Source organism: Schistocerca gregaria, chromosome 3, assembly GCF_023897955.1.
Source record: "Schistocerca gregaria isolate iqSchGreg1 chromosome 3, iqSchGreg1.2, whole genome shotgun sequence".
Lineage (NCBI taxonomy): Eukaryota > Metazoa > Arthropoda > Insecta > Orthoptera > Acrididae > Schistocerca > Schistocerca gregaria.
In genome coordinates, this window is record NC_064922.1 from 840,064,429 (window position 1) to 840,087,149 (window position 22,721).

Below are 22,721 nucleotides of genomic sequence, written 5' to 3' on the forward strand. Positions count from 1 at the left end.
TTCTATAAAGCCCTCCAAATTCTGGAACGCCATGCACTCCCCTTCACGTTCTGTATCCGTCTGCCATCCCTCACAATGGTGCTCTATGACCTCATCCCTTTCCAACATCTTTTCCTTTAACACATCTGTATCCTCTACACCAACCACTGCCTCGATCCCCTCACCCCTTGGTGTCACCAATCCTCTCCACTCCCCACCTCCTGCTACGCCTTTACCAATGTCCCCCCTCTCTCTCCATCTCCATACCCTTCACCTCTTTTCACAAATAAACTTCCTCTGTCTCCCCATCCTGGATGATATGCTTCACCCCAATATTTATCCTTCCTTCCAACTCTGATCCTCCCCTTACCCTCCCCTCCACCCTTGGGCTTCCTCTCCTTCCCCTCTGACCCTCTGCTGTCATCTCCCTCCTACCCCCTGTCCTTCTCCTTTCCCAGTCCTAGCGCTCCCTCCCCATCTCCAGCCCCTTGGTGTGCTACAGACTCCGTTCCTCCGCCCCCTTCCTGCCACTCCCCTCCTCCATCAACTCCCTCATCTCTGTTTCCTCTCTCTCTCCTCTCTGACCTCAACTTCTTTGGCAGGCCTTTCATGCACTTACTTTGTTATGTTATCCTGTTCGCCGTGTATATCACATCAGTACAGTCCGTGTTCAGTGTAGTCGTCTCATGCTGTGAACGCCGTTTCTAATGATGCTGTTTACCCGCTAGTGTTAACGTGCTACATCTTCTTCGAGTACCATTCTAACTAGGTGGATTTTACATAAACATACCTCATCCAACTACCCCTTTTTTTGAACATTTTAATTCCAATTGCTTCCCCCTTCCCATGTGTACATTTCTTCATTTATCCCTGTATTTTATACATTGTAATGTTCTCCTATGATATTTTGTGTAATCTCTTGGCTGAATAGCGGCGAATTTTGCCGCTGCCAACCACCGCCTGCTTCCATGGGGCAGGGGAATGAAATGGTAACTTTTAAAAAAATACGTCTTTATCTAGATGGACGTAACGTTGGCCACGAATTACCGATCCGTTAGTCTTGTTAGTGGTTTGGGCAAAACCTTCGAGAGAGTCATCCAGGCCCGCATTTTGGAACCAATGGTGCCAGATGGTACGATCAGGGAAGAACAGTGTGATTTCCAACGTAAACTATCCGCAGAGCTGCAACTCTGTCTGTTGGAACATGTTACCAGAAATTTTGGTGTTTCTAGTGCTACTTCAGTGGTCTTCTTAGTTGTTGAAATGGCCTGTAATAAGGTAAGGAGGGAACAACTAATTCGGAAACTGAATGCACTGGCGTCGATATCCAATTACATGTGAAACTTATCGCTAGTTTTTTGACAGACAGAAAGATGATTATTACAATAGAGGGCCAATCGTCTGATACCCAACTGGCGCAGGTGGGGCTGCCTCAAGGATCCGTTTTATCCCCCTTACTATTGAATCTCAATGTAAATGACGTGTCAGCTGTCACACGGGTAGAAAACTGCGCAGTTTGCCGATGATTTGGCGTTTTTCACCAGCGGCAGACATACGCAAGCCAATATTCGAAGCCTTCAGTGCCATCTAGATGCCATAGCTGCTTGGTGAAAAACCAATAAAGTGCTACTCAATCCCGCCAAGACGACAGCCATCATTTTCAGGAAGAAACTCTCATCGATGCTTACGAACTTGAGACTGCATAGGGGGGCAACGGTGACTTACCTGGGGGTCACCTTCGACAAACTCTTCTTCCTCCATAAACATACTGACTCTCTCAGGAACAAACCTTTTAGTATGGCCAAGAAACTCCTCCCATTTTTCAAGAGTACTGATCTCAATAACACAGCAATGCTTCGATTATATAAGGCGACGGTTCTCTCTAAGATATTGTATGGCAGCTCGGTCTGTGGTCTTGGCCAGCCGGGATGGCCGAGCGGTTCTAGGCGCTACAGTCTGGAACCGCGCGACCGCTACGTTCGCAGGTTCGAATCCTGCCTCGTACATTGATGTGTGTGATGTCCTTAGGTTAATTAGGTTTAAGTAGTTCTAAGTTCTAGGGGACTGATGACCTTAGAAGTTAAGATCCATAGTGCTCAGAGCCATCTGAACCATCTTGGGTCTTGCCAGTCCAGCACTAACTGACCATCTACAAGTTTTACAAAATATGTTAGTCAAATAGATACTTCGAGCCAGCCGCTATACTCGCATCTTTGACTTACACACAGCCCTGCATATGGATACAGTACTTGAAGCAATTCGCAAACGGACGACGACCCTGCAGAACAAAGTAGGCAGTTTGCAAAACTTGGTGTACCACATAAGAATCCTGGGTAGGACAATACCTCTCCCATGGCATCGATATAAGGTACAACGTTCCTTGGTACTACGACATCCTAATCCATTCCACAAATTGGCAGTATCTTACAGGCCGATGTACAGGCCCTAAGGAGGTGAACTCAAAAGTTTATTCAGAATATAGTGAACCCAAGCACCCACTCACCTACCACCGTGAGGTCTGGATCGTCGTAGACGATGACACATTGTTCTACAACATTTTTTTAAAAAAAGTGTGGTATGGGACTTCAGATCCCACTGCCACACCTTCAATGTCCAGTACAATGATGCCATTGTAAGATACGGAGATTTTACTGGCAGCTAACCAGTTCAGATATTGTGATGCTTATTGACTGACGACTGGCTGCAGGTCCAAAAATTCAATTCGCCGGGGAAATTTTAAAATTCACATAACGCCATTTGTCTACATTTTGCTCTAAGAGAAAAAATGTCGTATTATACGGATTTTGGCGCGTGACAGTTACTGCCACGAAAACAAATCATAGTACGAGAGTTCATAGGTAAGTACCACAAACTCGCTTACCCTTCGATGTTGACGACGAAACACCTGTTCTGTGTTATAGAGTATATTTATACTCAATGTTCTGTGTCTCTGATTGCTCACTCCATTGATATTGCTACTCGAAAGCCGCAACGCCTAAACGAGATTGATAATGATGAGGTCCCATACTCCAAGGAGCATAGGGAATGATGAGGGAGACCTGCACCAACGACTAGGCAAGGTCCTAGTTTGCCATTGCCATCCTCCGACTGTAATGGGGATGATTGATGATGATGAAAACGACACAAGAACACCCAGTCATCTCGAGGCAAGGGAATCGAACCTGGGACCCCGTGCGCGGGATACGGGAACGTTACCGCAAGACCACGAGCTGCGGACACAACCCTACAACAGGCCTCAGCAGTCCATCCACACCACCGCCGCCCCACGCCTAACACAGTGTTACTGTGTGGTTCGGCTCCACAGTAGACCCCCGCCCCTCCCTGGGAACGTCTCATACCAGACGAGTGTAACCCGAATGTTTGTGTGGTAGAGTAATTATGGTGTACATGTACATGGAGACTGTTTGTGCAGCAATCGCCAACATAGTGTAACTGGGGCGGGATAAGGGGAACCAGCCCGCATTCGCCGAGGCAGATGTAAAACCGCCTTAAGAACCATCCATAGGGTGACCGGTACACCGGACCTCGACACTAATCCGCCGGGCTGATTCGTGCCGGGGGCCGGCACGCCTTCCCACTCGGGAAGCAGCGCGGTAGACCGCGCGGCTAGCCGGGCGAGCTCTTCTAGCTTGCGTGGTACAAGATCTGGACTTCCCAACGTCTTGTGCAGCCTTGGCCAAATTGTTCTAACTATTTCACTGCGGCTGGACGCGACAACACGTTTGGTCGCAAACCGCCAAAATTTCAGTGTGAAAAAATGTGCACTTTAAGCATTTACTCACAAGAGTCGTACAACCCCGCATACTTCCTTCGTGAGTTTAACTACACTGCCCTAAAGCGCGCTGTCCATCACGGAAATCCAGATACACTCCTGGAAATTGAAATAAGAACACTGTGAATTCATTGTCCCAGGAAGGGGAAACTTTATTGACACATTCCTGGGGTCAGATACATCACATGATCACGCTGACAGAATCACAGGCACATAAACACAGGCAACAGAGCATGCACAATGTCGGCACTAGTACAGTGTATATCCACATTTCGCAGCAATGCACGCTGCTATTCTCCCATGGAGACGATCGTAGAGATGCTGGATGTAGTCCTGTGGAACGGCTTGCCATGCCATTTCCACCTGGCGCCTCAGTTGGACCAGCGTTCGTGATGGACGTGCAGACCGCGTGAGACGATGCTTCATCCAGTCCCAAACATGCTCAATGAGGGACAGATCCGGAGATCTTGCTGGCCAGGGTAGTTGACTTACACCTTCTAGAGCACGTTGGGTGGCACGGGATACATGCGGGCGTGCATTGTCCTGTTGGAACAGCAAGTTACCTTGCCGGTCTAGGAATGGTAGAACGATGGGTTCAATGACGGTTTGGATGTACCATGCACTATTCAGTGTCCCCTCGACTATCACCAGAGGTGTACGGCCAGTGTAGGAGATCGCTCCCCACACCATGATGCCGGGTCTTGGCCCTGTGTGCCTCGGTCGTATGCAGTCCTGATTGTGGCGCTCACCTGCACGCCGCCAAACACGCATACGACCATCATTGGCACCAAGGCAGAAGCGACTCTCATCGCTGAAGACGACACGTCTCCATTCGTCCCTCCATTCACGCCTGTCGCGACACCACTGGAGGCGGGCTGTACGATGTTGGGGCGTGAGCGGAAGACGGCCTAACGGTGTGCGGGACCGTAGCCCAGCTTCATGGAGACGGTTGCGAATGGTCCTCGCCGATACCCCAGGAGCAACAGTGTCCCCAATTTGCTTGGAAGTGGCGGTGTGGTCCCCTACGTCACTGCATAGGATCCTACGGTCTTGGCGTGCATCCGTGCGTCGCTGCGGTCCGGTCCCAGGTCGACAGGCACGTGCACCTTCCGCCGACCACTGGCGACAACATCGATGTACTGTGGAGACCTCACGCCCCACGTGTTGAGCATTTCGGCGGTACGTCCACCCGGCCTCCCGCATGCCCACTATACGCCCTCGCTCAATCCGTCAACTGCACATACGGTTCACGTCCACGATGTCGCGGCATGCTACCAGTGTTAAAGACTGCGATGGAGCTCCGTATGCCACGGCAAACTGGCTGACACTGACGGCGGCGGTGCACAAATGCTGCGCAGGTAGCGCCATTCGACGGCCAACACCGCGGTTCCTGGTGTGTCCGCTGTGCCGTGCGTGTGATCATTGCTTGTACAGCCCTCTCGCAGTGTCCGAAGCAAGTATGGTGGGTCTGACACACCGGTGTCAATGTGTTCTTTTTTCCATTTCCAGGAGTGTAGTTCCTGTGGTAAGTGAAAGTGTTAAATAGTTAGGTGGTACTTCCTGCTTAGCTGACACTTAACAGATTTCTTCAGCAGTTAACATTTACTACGTGGAGCTCACTAATCCATTTTCGTCAGCCGATTTCCCAATACCATTCCTAGCTGGTTATTTAAAAACTCCGATATCGAATCTGGGAATACTATCTGCAAGTTATCCTATCCTACAATCGATATTCGCTCCCACTTAAGCATTCACTGTTTTTGAAACATGCTTCGTTGTTCTGCTTGCTTTTAGAAATGTTAGTTAATTCAGACGAATCAATTTTATGTGCTGTGATGGAAAAGAAGGATTATTCAACCGAGCTGGAAGTTATTCATTTCTTTATTTGTTTGAAGATAACTATTTACCGTTCCTTAGCTGAAAGGGATGCATGAATTAAGCAATGTAAAAAATGATTGGAACCAATCCTACACTGCTCGTAGCTGGCTAATTTATAAACTGCTGTATTAATTCCCTCTTTTAGTGGTTCAAATGGTTCAAATGGCTCTGAGCACTACGGGACTTAACATCTATGGTCATCAGTCCCCTAGAACTTAGAACTACTTAAACCTAACTAACCTAAGGACAGCACACAACACCCAGCCATCACGAGGCAGAGAAAATCCCTGACCCCGCCAGAAATCGAACCCGGGATCTTTTAGTGGCAAAGACCTCGTACACAACCAATACTTTGTGTCTTTACTCGTCTGAAAGACTTCAAAAAATTGAAACAGAATAATCTTCCCTCAGCGATCACGGAGAAATCTTTTTACACAACGCGCCTAAATAAAAGTCTAGAAAGCATTAATCATCGCAAGTAACTCTCTCAAACGCTTCTTCTTGAATGAGCCACTGACAAGCCTACTTCTTCGAGCAGACGAAATCAGACAGTTGAGCTACAGATTCCATTTATATAAAACAACTGACTTTCGTAAAATCGATACGCGATCGGGTTAAGAGCCCTGCATCTGCATAAATTATCAGCCTGGCGGCCAGACAGATCGAGATCGATTTTGCGTGTCGGTTGGGTACGGCCACCCGATAGCCGACCTTCCCCCCCCCCCCCCCCTCCCAACAACCACCACACCTCATCCTCCCCACTACCACTAAACCCAACAAATTGTGGAGTGTGTTCAGAACAGCATTGTCGTGCCAACCGCTCGACGTTAGTTCGCCTTTTGTCACCGCCCGCGGAATAAAAGCTATTCAAATATGGCTAACGTGACAGAGCGCGCGGCAGACGAAACTTTACTGAAAGATTTTCTGGAGAAGTCTGAAGAATGCAGATGTTTGTGGGGCATGTCGTGGGAGGAGCGTGGCAATAAAGGTACAAGGAATGAAGCACTTATTTCGCTTTTTAACGAATCACTAATGTTTTCATGCGGCACACAGAAATAGTAAAACATAGATATTTTATAAATAAAAAGGCCGCTGACTGCATTTCGGTTTTTAATTTTTATTGCCGAAGCAAGGAAATGAAAAAAAGAAAACAAACAGATTAAATTTTGGATTTCATTTACGGTATGTATCGGGAGCAAAATCTAAAAACCGAAATGCAGGCTGTCCACGGACCTTCATTCACTAAATATACTTTCTTCATTGTGAGAATTGTTTAAAAAATCCAGCCTGCGTTTTTCAGTTCTAGCAACTTCTAAATGCTTCACTTCCTACGTATCTGTTGGCGCCATGAGATGTGTTTGGAAAGGCATGCTTTCTGCTTATTTATTATGTTTCGACAGTACATGATGGCGTTGTTGTTGTTGTTGTTGTTGTTGTTGTTGTTGTCTTCAGTCCTGAGACTGGTTTGATGCAGCTCTCCATGCTACTCTGTCCTGTGCAAGCTTCTTCATCTCCCAGTACCTACTGCAACCTACATCCTTCTGAATCTGCTTAGTGTAATCATCTCTTGGTCTCCCTCTACGATTTTTACCCTCCACGCTGCCCTCCAATGCTAAATTTGTGATCCCTTGATGCCTCATGACATGTCCTACCAACCGATCCCTTCTTCTAGTCAAGTTGTGCCTCAAACTTCTCCCCAATCTTATTCAATACCTCCTCGTTACTATGTGATCTACTCACCTAATCTTCAACATTATTCTGTAGCACCACATTTCGAAAGCTTCTATTCTCTTCTTGTCCAAACTAGTTATCGTCCATGTTTCACTTCCATACATGGCTACAAACCATACAAATACTTTCAGAAACGACTTCCTGACATTTAAATCTACACTCGATGTTAACAAATTTCTCTTCTTCAGAAACTTTCCTTGCCATTGCCAGTCTACATTTTATATCCTCTCTACTTCGACCATCATCAGTTATTTTACTTCCTAAATAGCAAAACTCCTTTATTACTTTAAGTGTCTCATTTCCTAATCTAATTCCCTCAGCATCACCCAATTTAATTTGATTACATTCCATTATCCTCGTTTTGCTTTTGTTGATGTTCATCTTATATCCTCCTTTCAAGACACTGTCCATTCCATTCAACTGCTCTTCCAGGTCCTTTGCTGTCTCTGACAGAATTACAATGTCATCGGCGAACCTCAAAGTTTTTACTTCTTCTCCATGAATTTTAATACCTACTCCGAATTTTTCTTTTTTTTTCCCTTTACTGCTTGCTCAATATACAGATTGAATAACACTGGGGAGAGGCTACAACCCTGTCTCACTCCTTTCCCAACCACTGCTTCGTTTCATGCCCCTCGACCCTTATGACTGCCATCTGGTTTCTGTACAAATTGTAAATAGCCTTTCGCTCCCTGTATTTTACCCCTGACACCTTCAGGATTTGAAAGAGAGTATTCCAGTCAACATTGTCAAAAGCTTTCTTCAAGTCTACAAATGCTAGAAACGTAGGTTTGCCTTTTCTTAATCTTTCTTCTAAGATAAGTCGTAAGGTCAGTATTGCCTCACGTGTTCCAACATTTCTACGGAATCCAAACTGATCCTCCCCGAGGTCCACATCTACCAGTTTTTCCATTCGTCTGTAAAGAATTCGCGTTAGTATTTTGCAGCTGTGACTTATTAAACTGATAGTTCGGTAATTTTCACATCTGTCAACACCTGCTTTCTTTGGGATTGGAAATATTATATTCTTCTTGAAGTCTGAGGGTATTTCGCCTGTCTCATACATCTTGCTCACCAGCTGGTAGAGTTATGTCGTGATTGGCTGTCCCAAGGCTGTCAGTAGTTCTAATGGAATGTTGTCTTCTCCCGGGGCCTTGTTTCGACTCAGGTCTTTCAGTGCTCTGTCAAACTCTTCACGCAGTATCTTATCTCCCATTTCGTCTTCATCAACATCCTCTTCTATTTCCATAATATTGTCCTCAAGTACATCGTCCTTGTATAAACCCTCTATATACTCCTTCCACCTTTCTGCCTTCCCTTCTTTGCTTAGAACTGGGTTGCCATCTGAGCTCTTGATATTCATACAAGTGGTTCTCTTCTCTCCAAAGGTCTCTTTAATTTCCCTGTAGGAAGTATCTATCTTACCCCTAGTGAGATAAGCTTCTACATGCTTACATTTGTCCTCTAGCCATCTCTGCTTAGCCATTTTGCACTTCCTGTCGATTTCATTTTTGAGACGTTTGTATTCCTTTTTGCCTGCTTCATTTACTGCATTTTTATATTTTCTCCTTTCATCAATTAAATTCAATATTTCTTCTGTTACCCAAGGATTTCTAGCAGCCCTCGTCTTTTTACCTACTTTATCCTCTACTGCCTTCACTACTTCATCCCTCAGAGCTACCCATTCTTCTTCTAATTTGTTTCTTTCCCCCATTCTTGTCAATTGTTCCCTTATGCTCTCCTTGAAACTCTGTACAACCTATGGTTCTTTCAGCTTATCCAAATCCCATGTCCTTAAATTCCCACCTTTTTGCAGTTTCTTCAGTTTTAATCTACAGGTCATAATCAATAGATTGTGTTCAAAGTCCACATCTGATGATGGCGTATTAGTTTTAAAAATTTGATATTAGGATAATGTAGTCCAAAAACAAGTAAATTACATATTATCGACATTTGTTGCGTTATTATCTCCGTACTGATGTCCTGATAGTTGTATGATGGCTTCATATTAATTATTTTATGAGAAAATAATCTGTTTACGTAATAGTAGTAAAGACATTACCAATACAACGTCCGACGATATGCGGCCTGACTTTTCTGCGGCTCTGATGATTACTCTTACACGTCACACTTGCAAAATTACTGGCAAGAATAACACAGAAGAACAGGAAAAAAGCTGAAGACGTACAGAATAAAGATCACTTTGGTTTCCTGAAGCGATAAGACGTCAAAATAGCATTCTGACATGTACTTAGTAATAGGAGTCAGAAGAAAAATCACGATATGCTCTCAGCATTTATGGATCTAGAGAAGGGCCTTTTACAATTTTAAGCTGGAATAAGACGTTTACAGTCCTAAGAAGATAGAAGGGAAAGCACAGACGCAAAATAATGATATACAGTTATCAACTCTAAATAACAAAAGCAATGGTTCAAGGAAGACAAGTTTGTGTTCAGTAAGGCACGAGGCACGTTTGCAATTTATCGCTGCTGTTGTTCAAGCTGTACTTCTATTATTCGCAGGAACAGAGAGAAAACTTCAGAAGAGTAATTGAAGAGCAATGAAAACAGCACCGATGGCAAGAGGACAGCATACTGCACTTCAGACGAAGATGATGATCAAGCGTAGTGGAAAGAAGAATAACCACGTATTTAACATTTTGGCAACAACACAAAAGTGGAAGAAATAAAGAAATTCTCCTCTCTAGAAAACGAGCTTACACAGGATGGTCGAAGCAAGGATATTTTCCTTAGCAATGATAATCCGTCATAGGACAAAAGTTTTCTTCAATAAACAGACTCTACTGGTATCAGATATCCGTATGAAATCGAGGAAGAATTGCTCGAAGATTTATATCTGAAATACAGAATTGTTGACGTTGGAGAGAACAGTATGGTGAAATAACTGTAGGGACAGGCAAGGACTAGAACATATAAAGCAGATTGTAGAAGCGGGTGTAGCAGTTACGTCAAGATGAAAAAATTAGTGTAAGACAGGGAAAGACGGGGGATAATACCAAACAAGGTGCGAGATCGATGACTAGCGGAAAAAATGCTGTACGTCGAAGGTGCTTGCGAAGATGCAGTCCAGCTCAGTTTTTTTAAAAGTAAATATGACTGAAAAAGACAATATGAATTAGACTCTTGCCTGACTTGCGTTGTCAAAACGTAACACTGAAGAAAAAGTATCGCTCCTGAAAACGGAAATCCTCTCTTGAGCGTCAGAAATAGCTTTCTTATAAAATAAAACCTTCTTAACATGAAACAGCAGCTCAAGAAGTGGAACATGTGCAGACGGTAAAATTGTGCACATGGTCAGAATTTAGAAGCATCTTAGAAGAGTAACGCACTATATGTACTATACACAGTTTCTGGTGTAGAAGATAAATTTATTTTCATTCAACTCACCACATCTACAAACTACTTTACTAATATTTCGTTACGTTATTGTTTAAGCTTTCTGAAGAAGGTTATAAAAGATAGAAGTAATTGAGCCAGCACCTTGACAAATGTCTGCAGGAGCTACATACACTTCTTTGGAGATTTTAGATGACAACGGTCTTTCGTCTGGACGTGTACTCGTAGGAAATTGAACGTTTAGATCATTCCGTGAAAATGTCTTACATCTAATGTAAATGTAAAACTAACGACATGCTTTTTTACCTTATTTTACGTTTCCCAGTAAATCTTAGTGGTAAATATATCCTCTTGTGGACTAGCTGTGAGCCAGGACGCTCGGAAAGAAAGTGCAGTATCAACTGCTGAGGTAAAAGGAAGTCGAAAGAGGCGGCGGAACTGGCCAGTCGCTGACGTCACTACTGGCTGACCAATCATAGTGCGTTGCTGTGAAGTGCCACCTATTGAGTGTTACGAATGCTGCGATAATGAGGTCGCGAAATCTAGAGGCAGCGATACGTTAGCTAGATAGTCGCTGTTATTGCTTACTCGTTCATTCCAGTGTCACTTTAAACTGCGGTGTTTTATTCCGTTCAGTGAATACCACGACTGTTGCATAGGATTCTAGTGCAAGAGTCTGCTGGGTGATATTCAGCATGGAGTTAGCAAAAGTTCTTTTCCTGATGATTGTCATCTGCATCAGCCGTGTGGTCGTTGGCGACGAAAGTATGTAGCTCTAACGCAATATCATTGTTGTAATCAGTTTTCTACCAGCGAATTATGATCTTTAGTGTGTAGTATATTTGTGGTGTACATGTAAGTGACTTTACTATAACAGTTCAATACAGCTTACACTAACACAAAAACAAACACAATTAATACTCTTTTTAAGCTGAATATTGCGGCGCATTTAGCGTTATACAATTGAGTTATTGAGGAAGGCTGGCTTTAAACGGCATATATATCGACCACCAGAAGCTTTCGACGTTCGAACTAAGCAAAAAGATCTGTTGCACGTATATGTAACATTTATAGAATAAGTTAGCGTCCTGTTCATAAATCAAAATCGAGGTATTTTTTTCGAATAATAAGAGTGACACAGAAGTTTTATTGTTTTTTACATAAATTCGTCTGTACATTTATCTTTTTTCCGAAGGTTCTCAGATTATAAAAGTTACGAGTGCCTTTAACAATTCCCTTCATATTACATGGGATAATTCAATAGGTACAACACAGGACACATCGGCTGTGTAGAATGTCCAATATTATAGTTTTATAGACCATCAAACTAAATAGCTACGTGAAATTTTCAAAATTTGATTCGCTATGGAAAAGAAGGAAAATTCTCTCTTTGTCATGGCTTGAGGTTCACCGGTAATTTTCTACGTGAAACAAAAAATGGTAGTTTACGTACAGATCATATTTGTGCAATAAATCAGCTTAAAACAAAAGATGGAATAAACTTCGCTAGTACGTTGTGTAATTATAGAGGTTTATTATTATTAAGTTCTATTACTTTTCTCCAGTTGCCACTCAGTGTTATCAATACAGCCTTTGAGAGTACTGTATGTATTATTTCAATATGTACTTATTGACTACAGTAACTTTATTTGCTGTTAGAAAACGAGAGTTGCAGTGATCGATTACTTTTTCTCGGTAATGTATGTTAAATCTGGATCCTGCCTCCTTGCTGATACAATAATCACTGAAGGCATAGTCCGTATCAATTCAGACTGGCTAGGAAAAAATCTTACCTTCATAGTCTCGGATGTTATTGAATTCAGCACATGTTAAAATGAAAGACTAAATAAGGAACACGCCTTTTTTTTGTTTTCTCCAAAACCATTTATACTCCGAGATACAGCCCTCTAAAGATGACCCTGCATATATCATTTTGAAGATGCGAATTTTGGAAAAAAAATTTAAATTCTGTATCTCTGGAACAGTTCTAGATATTTTGTTGTTTTTTTTTATTTGAAAGATAATTGCTTTATGATTACAAAGTAATTCTCCATTTGGACTTATCTATCAAAGTTCATGTACTATAGGGTTCTGAACTATTTTTATAATTTATGGAAATTCTTTTTTCAAAAATACCAATCAATAAAATTTTGATTTTTTTTTCTGTTGATCCCTGAAAGGAAGACCTTCCACTTTTAGGTTGAACAGGTTTTATAAACAACTGTAATTTTTGCCTGTTTTATTACTACATTATCACATAACAAGCTCATAAAAATCAAAACCTAAGCTTATTTAACATAATTTTAGTTTCGAAAGATGAGTAAGAGACTCATTTTCCACGCATTTTCAGTGGTTCCAAAATGTAGATATTTATACAAATTCTGGCCACACTGTTTTGTTCTAAAATCAGGCAGTCAATGAACTAAAAGTGTGTTCCATTGCTTCAGTATCTTCCTTTGATATAGAGTGATGCCTTCCTGTTGAACCAATAGGAACTGGAGCACTTACAATCTTCAGAACATTGTGAACAGGAAGTAAACACTGATGGCATTGGTGCTGTCCTTCGGCTGGAAACCTATACCCAGCAGCTGGTCCATGTGGTAGCATAAAGTTCTCTACAGTTTCGTTTAACTCATAACTGGTGTCGATAATCTCTGCAATCCACCAGTCACAGTCATACACACACGCCACAAACATCCCCCTTGTCAGGTTGTGAATCTGAGTATTATCCTGCTGTTTCTGAGGTGGTGGCCGAACGAACGAAATTTGTTCTTTCTTGCTCTTTAAAGTGAGTGCAATATGAGTTCGCCCATCATTTTGAGCCAAAAAATGGGTCTTCTGAATTTCTTTTACAGGAGTAGTTTATTTGGACCATCCTTCTTTTTTCTGCTCACGGAATTCTTCGGTTTCCTCTTTGGACAAAAGAATGATGGCTGTGGCCTTACCCTTCAAAGTTAAAAAAATGATGTTTTAAAATAAAACCTTTCCAGCTTAAAAGTGGAAGTTCTCCTTTACGGAGAATATAGTACTATATGGTACTAGTCAACAGAAAAAATCTAACCCTTCTGCTTTGGCGTTTTTGGAAAAAAATTTTGCATATTATAAAAAAAATGCAAAAGGCGACAGTAAAAGATCTTTGAGAAATAGGACCAAACGGAAGATACCATTGTATCTTTCAAATAAAAAACTCTAACAATGTATCTAGTGTTTCAGAGATACAGCATTTTTTAAAAATTTCCGGAATTCGCATCTTCAAAATCGTTTTCATCTTTGGGGACCTGTACCTCGGGGCAGGAATTTTTTTTGGAGAAAACAAAAAAATACGTGTTTCTTACTTACTCCTGAATTTTAACGTATGCTAAATTCAATAACATCCTGCCTTCTTACTGATACAATAATCTCTGAAGTTACTCTCATTTTGCGTAACGAATTGGTGGATGGACACACACAGAGCAGCTAGAATTAACAGCTTGCTGGCTCGATCTTTTCAATATGACTGATTACTATTTCTGTTGTTTGTTTCTTTAGTTTAAAAATTGTGTCCGATCCTGATCCTCGACGAATAATTCCATAATCAAAGATGTCACATCTAGTACAAGGTGAGGTCTGTCAAATGTTTGTGGCAACATACTCCGATGAGATTCTCTTTATTGTTGCTGCTTCTTTGTTTATTACAATTCAAATGCCCGTAGTCTATCTAACTGAACATCAACTGACCGAGTTGGCGTAATGGTTAACACACTAGACTCGCGAACAGGAGTAAAGAAAATCCGTGACACGGATATTATTCCGTTATTACCCGAAGTTCATGAAGGATGCATAGATGGTTCCTTTGAAAGAGGCACGGCTGATTTCCTTCCCAATCCTTGTGCTATCCGTCTCTAATTAGCTCTTTGTATATGGGACTTTAAACCTTATTCTTCGTTCATTTTTCTTCTGTATTCCCAAAAAATTTTGCTTTTACTGCACAGCGAGAAAAACGTAATATATGGTGCAAAAGGTGCCCTCAGTCATGTATTTTCTAGTTATTCGTAGAGAACAGATGTAGCTGTTGATTATTGTACGAGTGTTTTGTCACCAGCAGTCGTTGCTATACCTCTTCGGTGACAAGGAGCACCAAGGGATCAATTTACAGACTGTGAAGGGGAAGTAATGGTCGATCTTTGTGAATGTTGTCTGTCGTATGGCGGAATTGCATGACATACGGATCGTGATGGTACTACGTGGGCTGCAGAGAAACAGGTTGTTCGTGAAAAAGGTATTAGACTATGACGTCAACGTGATATGGTAGACGGAGACTGGAATTTCATAACGAGTGTTGGCAAAACGATAGAGCTCTGCCACAAGCCCGTGGCTGCATGCACAAATTCCTCTCCTGTGGGTATAGCACTTTTCCTTGTACCCCGCGAGAAAGCGTACCGGTTAACAACGATACTTTTTTCCTAAACCAAGACCGACAAGAAGAAAATCTCACCAAACAGAAAACAAAACACACCAACCAAGACACTGTAGCAAGTAGACAGGTTAGGAGAGGAGCCCATGGCAATAAATAAACGAGGGAGCGGCATTACATGAAAAAATAGGACTTGAAGATTTACTACTTTCAATGATAAAAATGCCTTCCTACAGGCAGTCAAAGCCATAAAATCAGCTCAGTGGCTGACAGCACAGTTACATTAGACAGTGGGTGGCCGAGACACCGCACATAGAAGACTGAAACGAATTCAATGACGAAATATTGTGGAGAATGAAGAACTGAATGAAGGTAGGTGTGCACAACGTCAAGAGTAATCGCGACCCTTTCGTAGAATGCAGTGACTCAGGTCTATTCAAACACATACCGAGAGAGTCAGAGTATTTTGGCGATTTTTTCGACTTCAGTTATCACTCAAGGCATGACAGACTAGTAGGGGAGAGTGGGGCAGATTGAACCATAAGAAATGTTCCTCCGTGTTGTTCATCCAATAATTTTATCACAGAGTTGTGATTTACAGATGTTACAGTTTAATCATTCAAGTATCAAATGGGCTTATACGATTGCATTGTCATTAATTGTTTTTTTAGCTGCACGCCTTTTAAGAAAATTAGGTAAATGGTTCATTGTGCCCCACATGTGGTGTACAATGAACCACTTTAAACAGTTTCATTGAAGAACCTACTTAGCATACAAAGTAAGTGTAAATGTACTTTAAACGTAATGTTTACATATATTCCAGGTGTGAATCATATAATTAAATCTGTAGGCACACGGTCATGTTACTTATTTTGGCATTACCGAACATCAATGGACTCGAAGCTGATTCGAAATTAGAAATATGATTTTTGTCTCTTTGTCACGCCATCAGTAGCAGGTCGTGGGAGCACGGAAAGTATGCTGCTAGCTGGAACAAAAGCTTCATCCGTTATCTGAGGAAAATAAAACTTCTCTCTCATTTTTTCGCTTTTCTTCGAAAATGATACCTGATAGTCTCCTGCGTCATCCTTCGGTTTCAAAATCTCCCCCACGTAGTAAACTGGTGTTTCGTTTTTCAGTTCAAATTTGGTCAAAACGAAATCTCTGTTTCTGGTAATTTGTCCAAGTCTTCAAAGTTGTACTCAGATTTGACCTTTTTATTGGGATGTATTCTCGATTGCAAAAAATCTTTTTCCAGTGTATCAGTTTCAATTAAACTTCGTCCTCTCTTGCATTTATTGCTCTTCTTTCTGTTCTCTGATTTTGGATATCCTCGAATTATTTCAGGAGAAACTCCAATAGGAAATGCTGTTTGGGTGTTAAGCACTGCAGATGTTTCTGCTTGCTGCAGATCTTGTGACTGGCTGACATGGACTGAGGCTTGTCCTGCAGGTTGTGCATCCTTGATATGATGGAGAGAATTAACATCTGAAGTTGTTCTGTTTGCCTCCACGACCCTGTATGTTACTTCGCTGACCATAAAGTCTTCTTCAGTGAAGATTTCTTCATAAAATTGAAATATTCCACATTTCTTGAAAGCCGAACATTTGTTAGTGGGTGTCATTGATCTGTTTTTGACACATGCAGCTACACCGTACATAGTGAGAGGAGTGCCTTTCCTGCGTAGGAGTTTTGAATTTAATGCTAAGTAATAAGTTCCCTTGAACGAAGAGAACATTCCTACCTCTAGACCAGCTCGTCGGCTCCGTTGTGAGCCGCGGAGCTCTCCCTGCTCCAGGGAGCCGTGTCGCTCGCTGTGACCATTCAAGTGGGCCGGCACGCCGGCACGTGGCACGGCTGGCTGAGGCAGGCGGCAAGGCAAGCGTTTTGATGTACCAGATGCGTCTTACAAGATCGACAATCTCATACACTTAGCTGCTGAGACGTGGTGACATGCTACACCAGGAAATACGATGTTCAGGAAATAAATAAGAAACAACTGTTTTACAAGAAACTGCATACTAAATTTATTGTGCCTCTGTAGCTTGACAGTCGTGCGGTTCTAGGCGCTGCAGTCTGCAACCGCGAGACCGCTACGCTCGTAGGTTCGAATCCTGTCTCGGGCATGGATTTGTGTGATGTTCTTAGGTTAGTTAGGATTAACTAGCTCTAAGTTCTAGGGGACTAATGACCTCAGAAGTTGAGTCCCATAGTGCTCAGCGCCACTTGTAGCTTGACATTTTCTTTTCATTACAAGATCGGAAATATCAGGCGTCAAAGTGTTCGCAGCGTTAATGCGGAGGATGGCCTTCATTGTTGCATCCTGAAGTAACGATCGTTCCTTACTTATTACTCTTTTCATTGCTGAGAAAAGCTCCACACAACAATACGTAGATCCAAACATGCACGTGATCTGAGCGGCATTGTTCTGCAGCCTGGGAAATGTTTTTTGCTGTAATGAACGATGCCATCGTGACAAATCCAACGCGATGTAGTACCTCTCTTTCAACAAAGTTGAATTTTGCAGATCAATAATCTCCAATTGAAGTGACGATGACAAGTCATCGGGGGAAACTGAAAAAAGAGTGCTGAACACCTTAAGTTCCATTTCCAAACTAGTCAGGTCTCGGAACGTGTTTCAAACGACGTGATGAGCTGCTTTAACTTTGCTACCTTTAGGTAGTTTTAAAGAAGCAAGACGATTGAAGAACGTTAAATGTCCATTACTCATATGCCTCTCAAATTACCGTAACTTTTCCATGAACGCTTTGATCTGGTCGTGCGTGTCAACGATTAGCTGCCCTTTGCCCTGCAGTAGCAGATTAATATTATTCAGATGCATAGTTATGTCAGTTAGGAACGCCAGGTCTTGATATACATTTTATATATTTCAGACAACGCATTTCTTCCCCTTTAATTTCGAGACAAAGGGATATTTCCTTACGAATGTCAGAGGAAACATCAATAACTTTTTCCCGATTCAGCCAACGAACTGTACTGTGGTAAGGTATATCACCATAGCTTCCATATCTTTCAGGAATCCTTTGGATTGGCGATGATTCATACCGTGACACCTCAAAAAATTCACACACCTAACGACATCTTTCATTACGCCACCTAGCTCTACTGTTTCAACACAGAGTGCCTCTTGGTGAATAAAACAAACGTCTTTTCCGAACTCGTCCCTGAGTTTATTTTTCAAACGAAAAGCAAAACCTTGGTGACGCCCGATCATTTGTGGTGCACCGTCTGTCGCTACAGAATGGAGCATATCCCAGGGCAAATTCATATTGTCCACTGATTCACAAACAGCTTCAAAAATTTCACGCCCTGTTGCGGTTTAATCGAGTGGTATCATATCAAAGAGTTCTTCAGTTACTTGCAGCTCCACGTAGACACCACGCACAAAGACTGCAAGCTGAGCACAGTCCGATATGTCTGTGCTTTCGCCAAGCGCTAGCGAAAATGCAACAAAGCTCTCCGCCTTTTTCCTGATCTGTGTCTCTAAATCCGCTGCCATGTCCAGGATTCGACGAGACGTTGTTTGCTTAGACAGGCAAAACCCTTCAATTGTCTGCACTCCCCTCGGAAACAAACATTCTGTAACTGCTACCATGCACGATTTTAAGAGTGGTCCCACCGTAAACGGCTTACCACTCGTCACAATGATGTGAATGACCCTGTAGCTTGCTCGAATTGCAGATTCAGTAGTGTTTTTCTCCCTCTCATTCACCTGAAAATTATAAACGCGTTGCAGAACACAAACTATGTTGCATGTTTTAATACCCTCCCTATTACGAAACCGTTTTTAAACTTTCGTACCTATGTAGTTCTTAAGCCTGCTACCAGTTCTCTGCGTGCAACGCCTTCTACCTACGAGTATAATGTCGTTGTATATTGTACCTCTTGGCAGAATTAGATACTTTATGACATACAAGACACTACGGACGACCATCCCTCTCAATGAATAGGAAGGTATCCTCCAATAGAGGTACAGGGCTCCCGCGGCTAGCCATAGCTGTCATTGATTACGGACTATTGCGCCAGTTGTGGCTGCATGCAGCCAGGGGGCAGTGAGTTTGCTTTCCCCCTCCACGCGGGCTCCAAGCTGCCGCAGTGAGCGCTCCGGAGCGCTCCGGCTTCCTGGAGCTCGGTTGGAACACCCTGCTCTAGAGAATGCAACCTCTTAGAAGAATGCAACAAATACTTCACTAATTCTTTCTCCTGCTCCACAGAAAAAACCTTACGATTGTCATAGTTTGGTGTCAATCTTTCACTGCAACCACATTTAATGTTTTGAACATGTCGTCGAAGAGTAGGGTAAGGTATTGAATGAGATTTAGCTGCTTGGCGAACTGCCATACCCTTATTAAGAACACCCCGTTCAGCTTCTTGCATAAAATTGTGGTCAGTTTTACCTCTGTCCGTCTTCCTGTGGTATGTACGAACGACTTTCAAACCTGATAATATAAAACAGGACTGCTGAACGTCTGTAATTTAAAAGCATTAAATACCTACACATCTGTTTTTACCCATGCTAAGGAAACAAAGTACCTAATGCTTGTATTGGACAATTAAAAGATTCCTGGGGCTCAATGGACCACCCTGGGTCACAATGAACCATAGCTCATTGTGCCCCAGGAGAACTTGGTTCAATGTGCCCCAACAGTACATATTTCAAACAAAGCTCAGGTGAGGTTATGTATGAACATTGTTAATATTTAAGGATCTATGTCATTAAAATACAGTATTGATATTGTTACAATGAGTTACTTTCTCTAAAATTTGGTGACAAAGGATTGAACAAAATTCAATCTATCTACGTCTCCAAAAATTACTTCACTGTCGCGAAACTAACATATCACCAGCACAACACTACTGGCGAGAACTAGATCCTGCAGAAAACAAATGGCAGTCTGTAGAGCAGTACTGACAACATATGCATAGAGGAAAAAATAATTTACCACCTTTTACTGAAATTATGCTGCCTGATTCATTGTGTCCCGTGGTTCAGAGTGCCCCACTCACCCCCCGGTTATCGCAGCCACAAGATGACCCTCCAACGTAGAAACTACTTTTCTTAAAACTCTTTTCAGCAGGTACGATAACGAAATCGATTACAAGAATCTACTTTAAGGAAGTAGGAAATAAGGATCTAGTACAGGCATGCTGAAAAGCTTTGCCGAACCTATAATCACCACAAGCTGTGAACATTCTCAACTTAAGCGATTTACGTCGCCCTAAATTTAGTCTTCATACGAGAACGGTAATCGAAAATCTTCTTGCTACTGCAGGTCGATCATCATATTAATGATAATTGTATTAAAAAACAATGGCCATGTACGAGGAGGACCCACGCTGAGGGGGGGGGGGGGGGGGGGGGTTACGTGCAAACTTAATTACATATATCGACATTTCATCTATCCCGGGAGTCGCGAAACTCGATGATTTTTTTTGCATCTTGTCATCAGTAGTACTGACAAGGCATCGGTTTCGGGACTTCTCACACTTTCGAGAATGTTTTCATTCTAAGTTTGAAGTTAGATAACAAATGAAAAAAGAAATATTTTTTCTTCTGATATTATTACAAATTCATAATTTTCGGATTTTTTCGATTAGTTGTACTGTGAAACCTTGCTTCCTGCCAAATTTTATGATTCCAGGCCAACTGAAAGTACCCTACAGGTTTTGATGAGTGAGTTTGGGAGTATCAAATTATGTGACATGAACTACCGCATCTTTTGACTGCATTGACTTTAAAGCTTCAATTTTGTGCACCGACAAGTGACCACAGACCTTAGCACGCGACATAAATTTCAACTTGATATGCCTACCCGATACTGAAAAAAAGGATTTTCGACTGCCGGACAGGCAGACAAGAGAGTGACCCTATAAGGTTTCCTTTTCACCGATTGAGGTTCGAAACCCTAAAAACAAGAAAGAAGATACCTACAAGGAAGTAAGATAGTGTCACCTTTCGAAAGATTGAGAAGAAATGAAAATTCTTTGAAGCGCTTACCAATGACAGAAGTAAAAGCACTGTGGGTTGTTTAACAGAGAAGTGAAACGTGAAATATGCGGAAATTCAACGGGACAACACCAACAGAGATGAATAAAATGTGAGTAACTAAAGACATACTCCGAATTATTATTGACTGAAGTAAAGTATTATGAATAGACAAGACAGCAGTATCTGTTACTAAGAAGTACGAATCATCACTGGAAATTAAAATAAAGCATAACGACGAGGGTAATTCTTAAAATAAGAACCGATAGCGCATCGTGTCCGCGCTTCCTGTCATGTGACGTCCATTCATGGTCGATCACTCTTGACCAATCTCGCACTACGCCGCCATTACGTGTCACATGTCTGACCGAGTTTGTTGTATGTTTATGTATGTTTATACTGCTTCGTTTGTCGCCATGTCAATCAGTAATCCTATCAGCTGTGAAATGCGCTCGGTTATTCGATTCTTAAATGCAAAACAAGTTGGAACTCCAGAAAGTCACCAGCGGCTAATTGAAGTTTATAGTGCAGATGTTCGCCTTGCTGAAATTCACCAGCAGATTATTTAAGTGTATGTTTTAGGTGAATAATGGAAATGTGCGTAAATGCTGTAGGCTGTTTAATGAAGGAAGGACAAATGTTCATGATAGAAAACGATCTGGACGGTCTACTGTCATGAATGAAGACTTGACACAAAACGTTCATGAGGCAATTCGCCAAAACATGTGCTTCACTATTGACGAGCTGCATCAAAATTTCACAAGTTTCAAGATCAGTAGTTTTTTCACATTGTTCATGATAAACTTCACTACAAAAAATGTGTGCAAGATGGGAAAATGACAGAAGAACACAAAACAAAGCAAATGGCACATTCTTTGTCCATTTTGGAGCACTATCACGAAGAAGGTGACGAATTCTTGAGTTACACAGTGACCAGTGATGAAACATGGCATGCGCACTACAGTCCAGAGAATAAACCTCGATCCAATGAGGTAGCACCATTCAAACTCCCTAACGAAACCACGGAAATTCAAACAAGAATTTTCAACAAAGAAAATCACGCCATCGGTTCTTTTGGAGCGGAAAGGCATCCTCCTGTTAGATTTTTTTTTTGTAAAAGGAGTGAGAATAAATGCTGAGAGGTCCTGTGAAACATTATTAAAGCTTAGGTGCGCTATTGAAAATCGCCGTTGGGTACAGCTCTAGAGCGGTGGCGTTCTGCATAAATTGCGACAAGAACAAAGACGAAACTGGTCAAGTTTCACTGGGAATCACTGGATCATTCACCATACGGCCCTCACTTAGCACCTTCATAATTTCAGCTGTTTCCAAAACTGAAGGAATTTCTTGGTGGAAAGCGCTTGGAAACTGATGACATGTTAAATGAAACTGTTACTAAATGGTTTAATGGTCAGGTGGCAAAGTTGATGCTGGTATCCAAAAGCTGGTGCCACGAGTTGCAAATGTTTAAACGTTCATCTTGACTATGTTGAAAAGTGAGACAAAAATGTGCATACTGTAATTGTGATACAATTTACGTTCATAAAGCCCGCCCGGCTATCCGCGCGGTCTAATGCGCTGCTT

The 22,721-nt window shown here is 42.2% G+C and overlaps 1 protein-coding gene across 2 annotated transcripts in view; it reads left to right on the forward strand.

Moving 5' to 3' along the window:
* Nucleotides 1–22,721, forward strand: part of LOC126355817 (isoaspartyl peptidase/L-asparaginase) — a 76,338-nt gene that overhangs the window by 11,999 nt on the left and 41,618 nt on the right. Inside the window, exon 1 of one of the 2 annotated variants that reach the window (XM_050006260.1) lies at nucleotides 11,240–11,502. The exons of the other annotated variant lie outside the window; for it this stretch is intronic. Coding sequence (XP_049862217.1) covers nucleotides 11,433–11,502 — 70 coding nt within the window. The 5' untranslated portion in view covers nucleotides 11,240–11,432. Of the gene's footprint in view, nucleotides 1–11,239; nucleotides 11,503–22,721 lie in introns of those variants that run through there. 2 annotated transcript variants of the gene reach the window in all.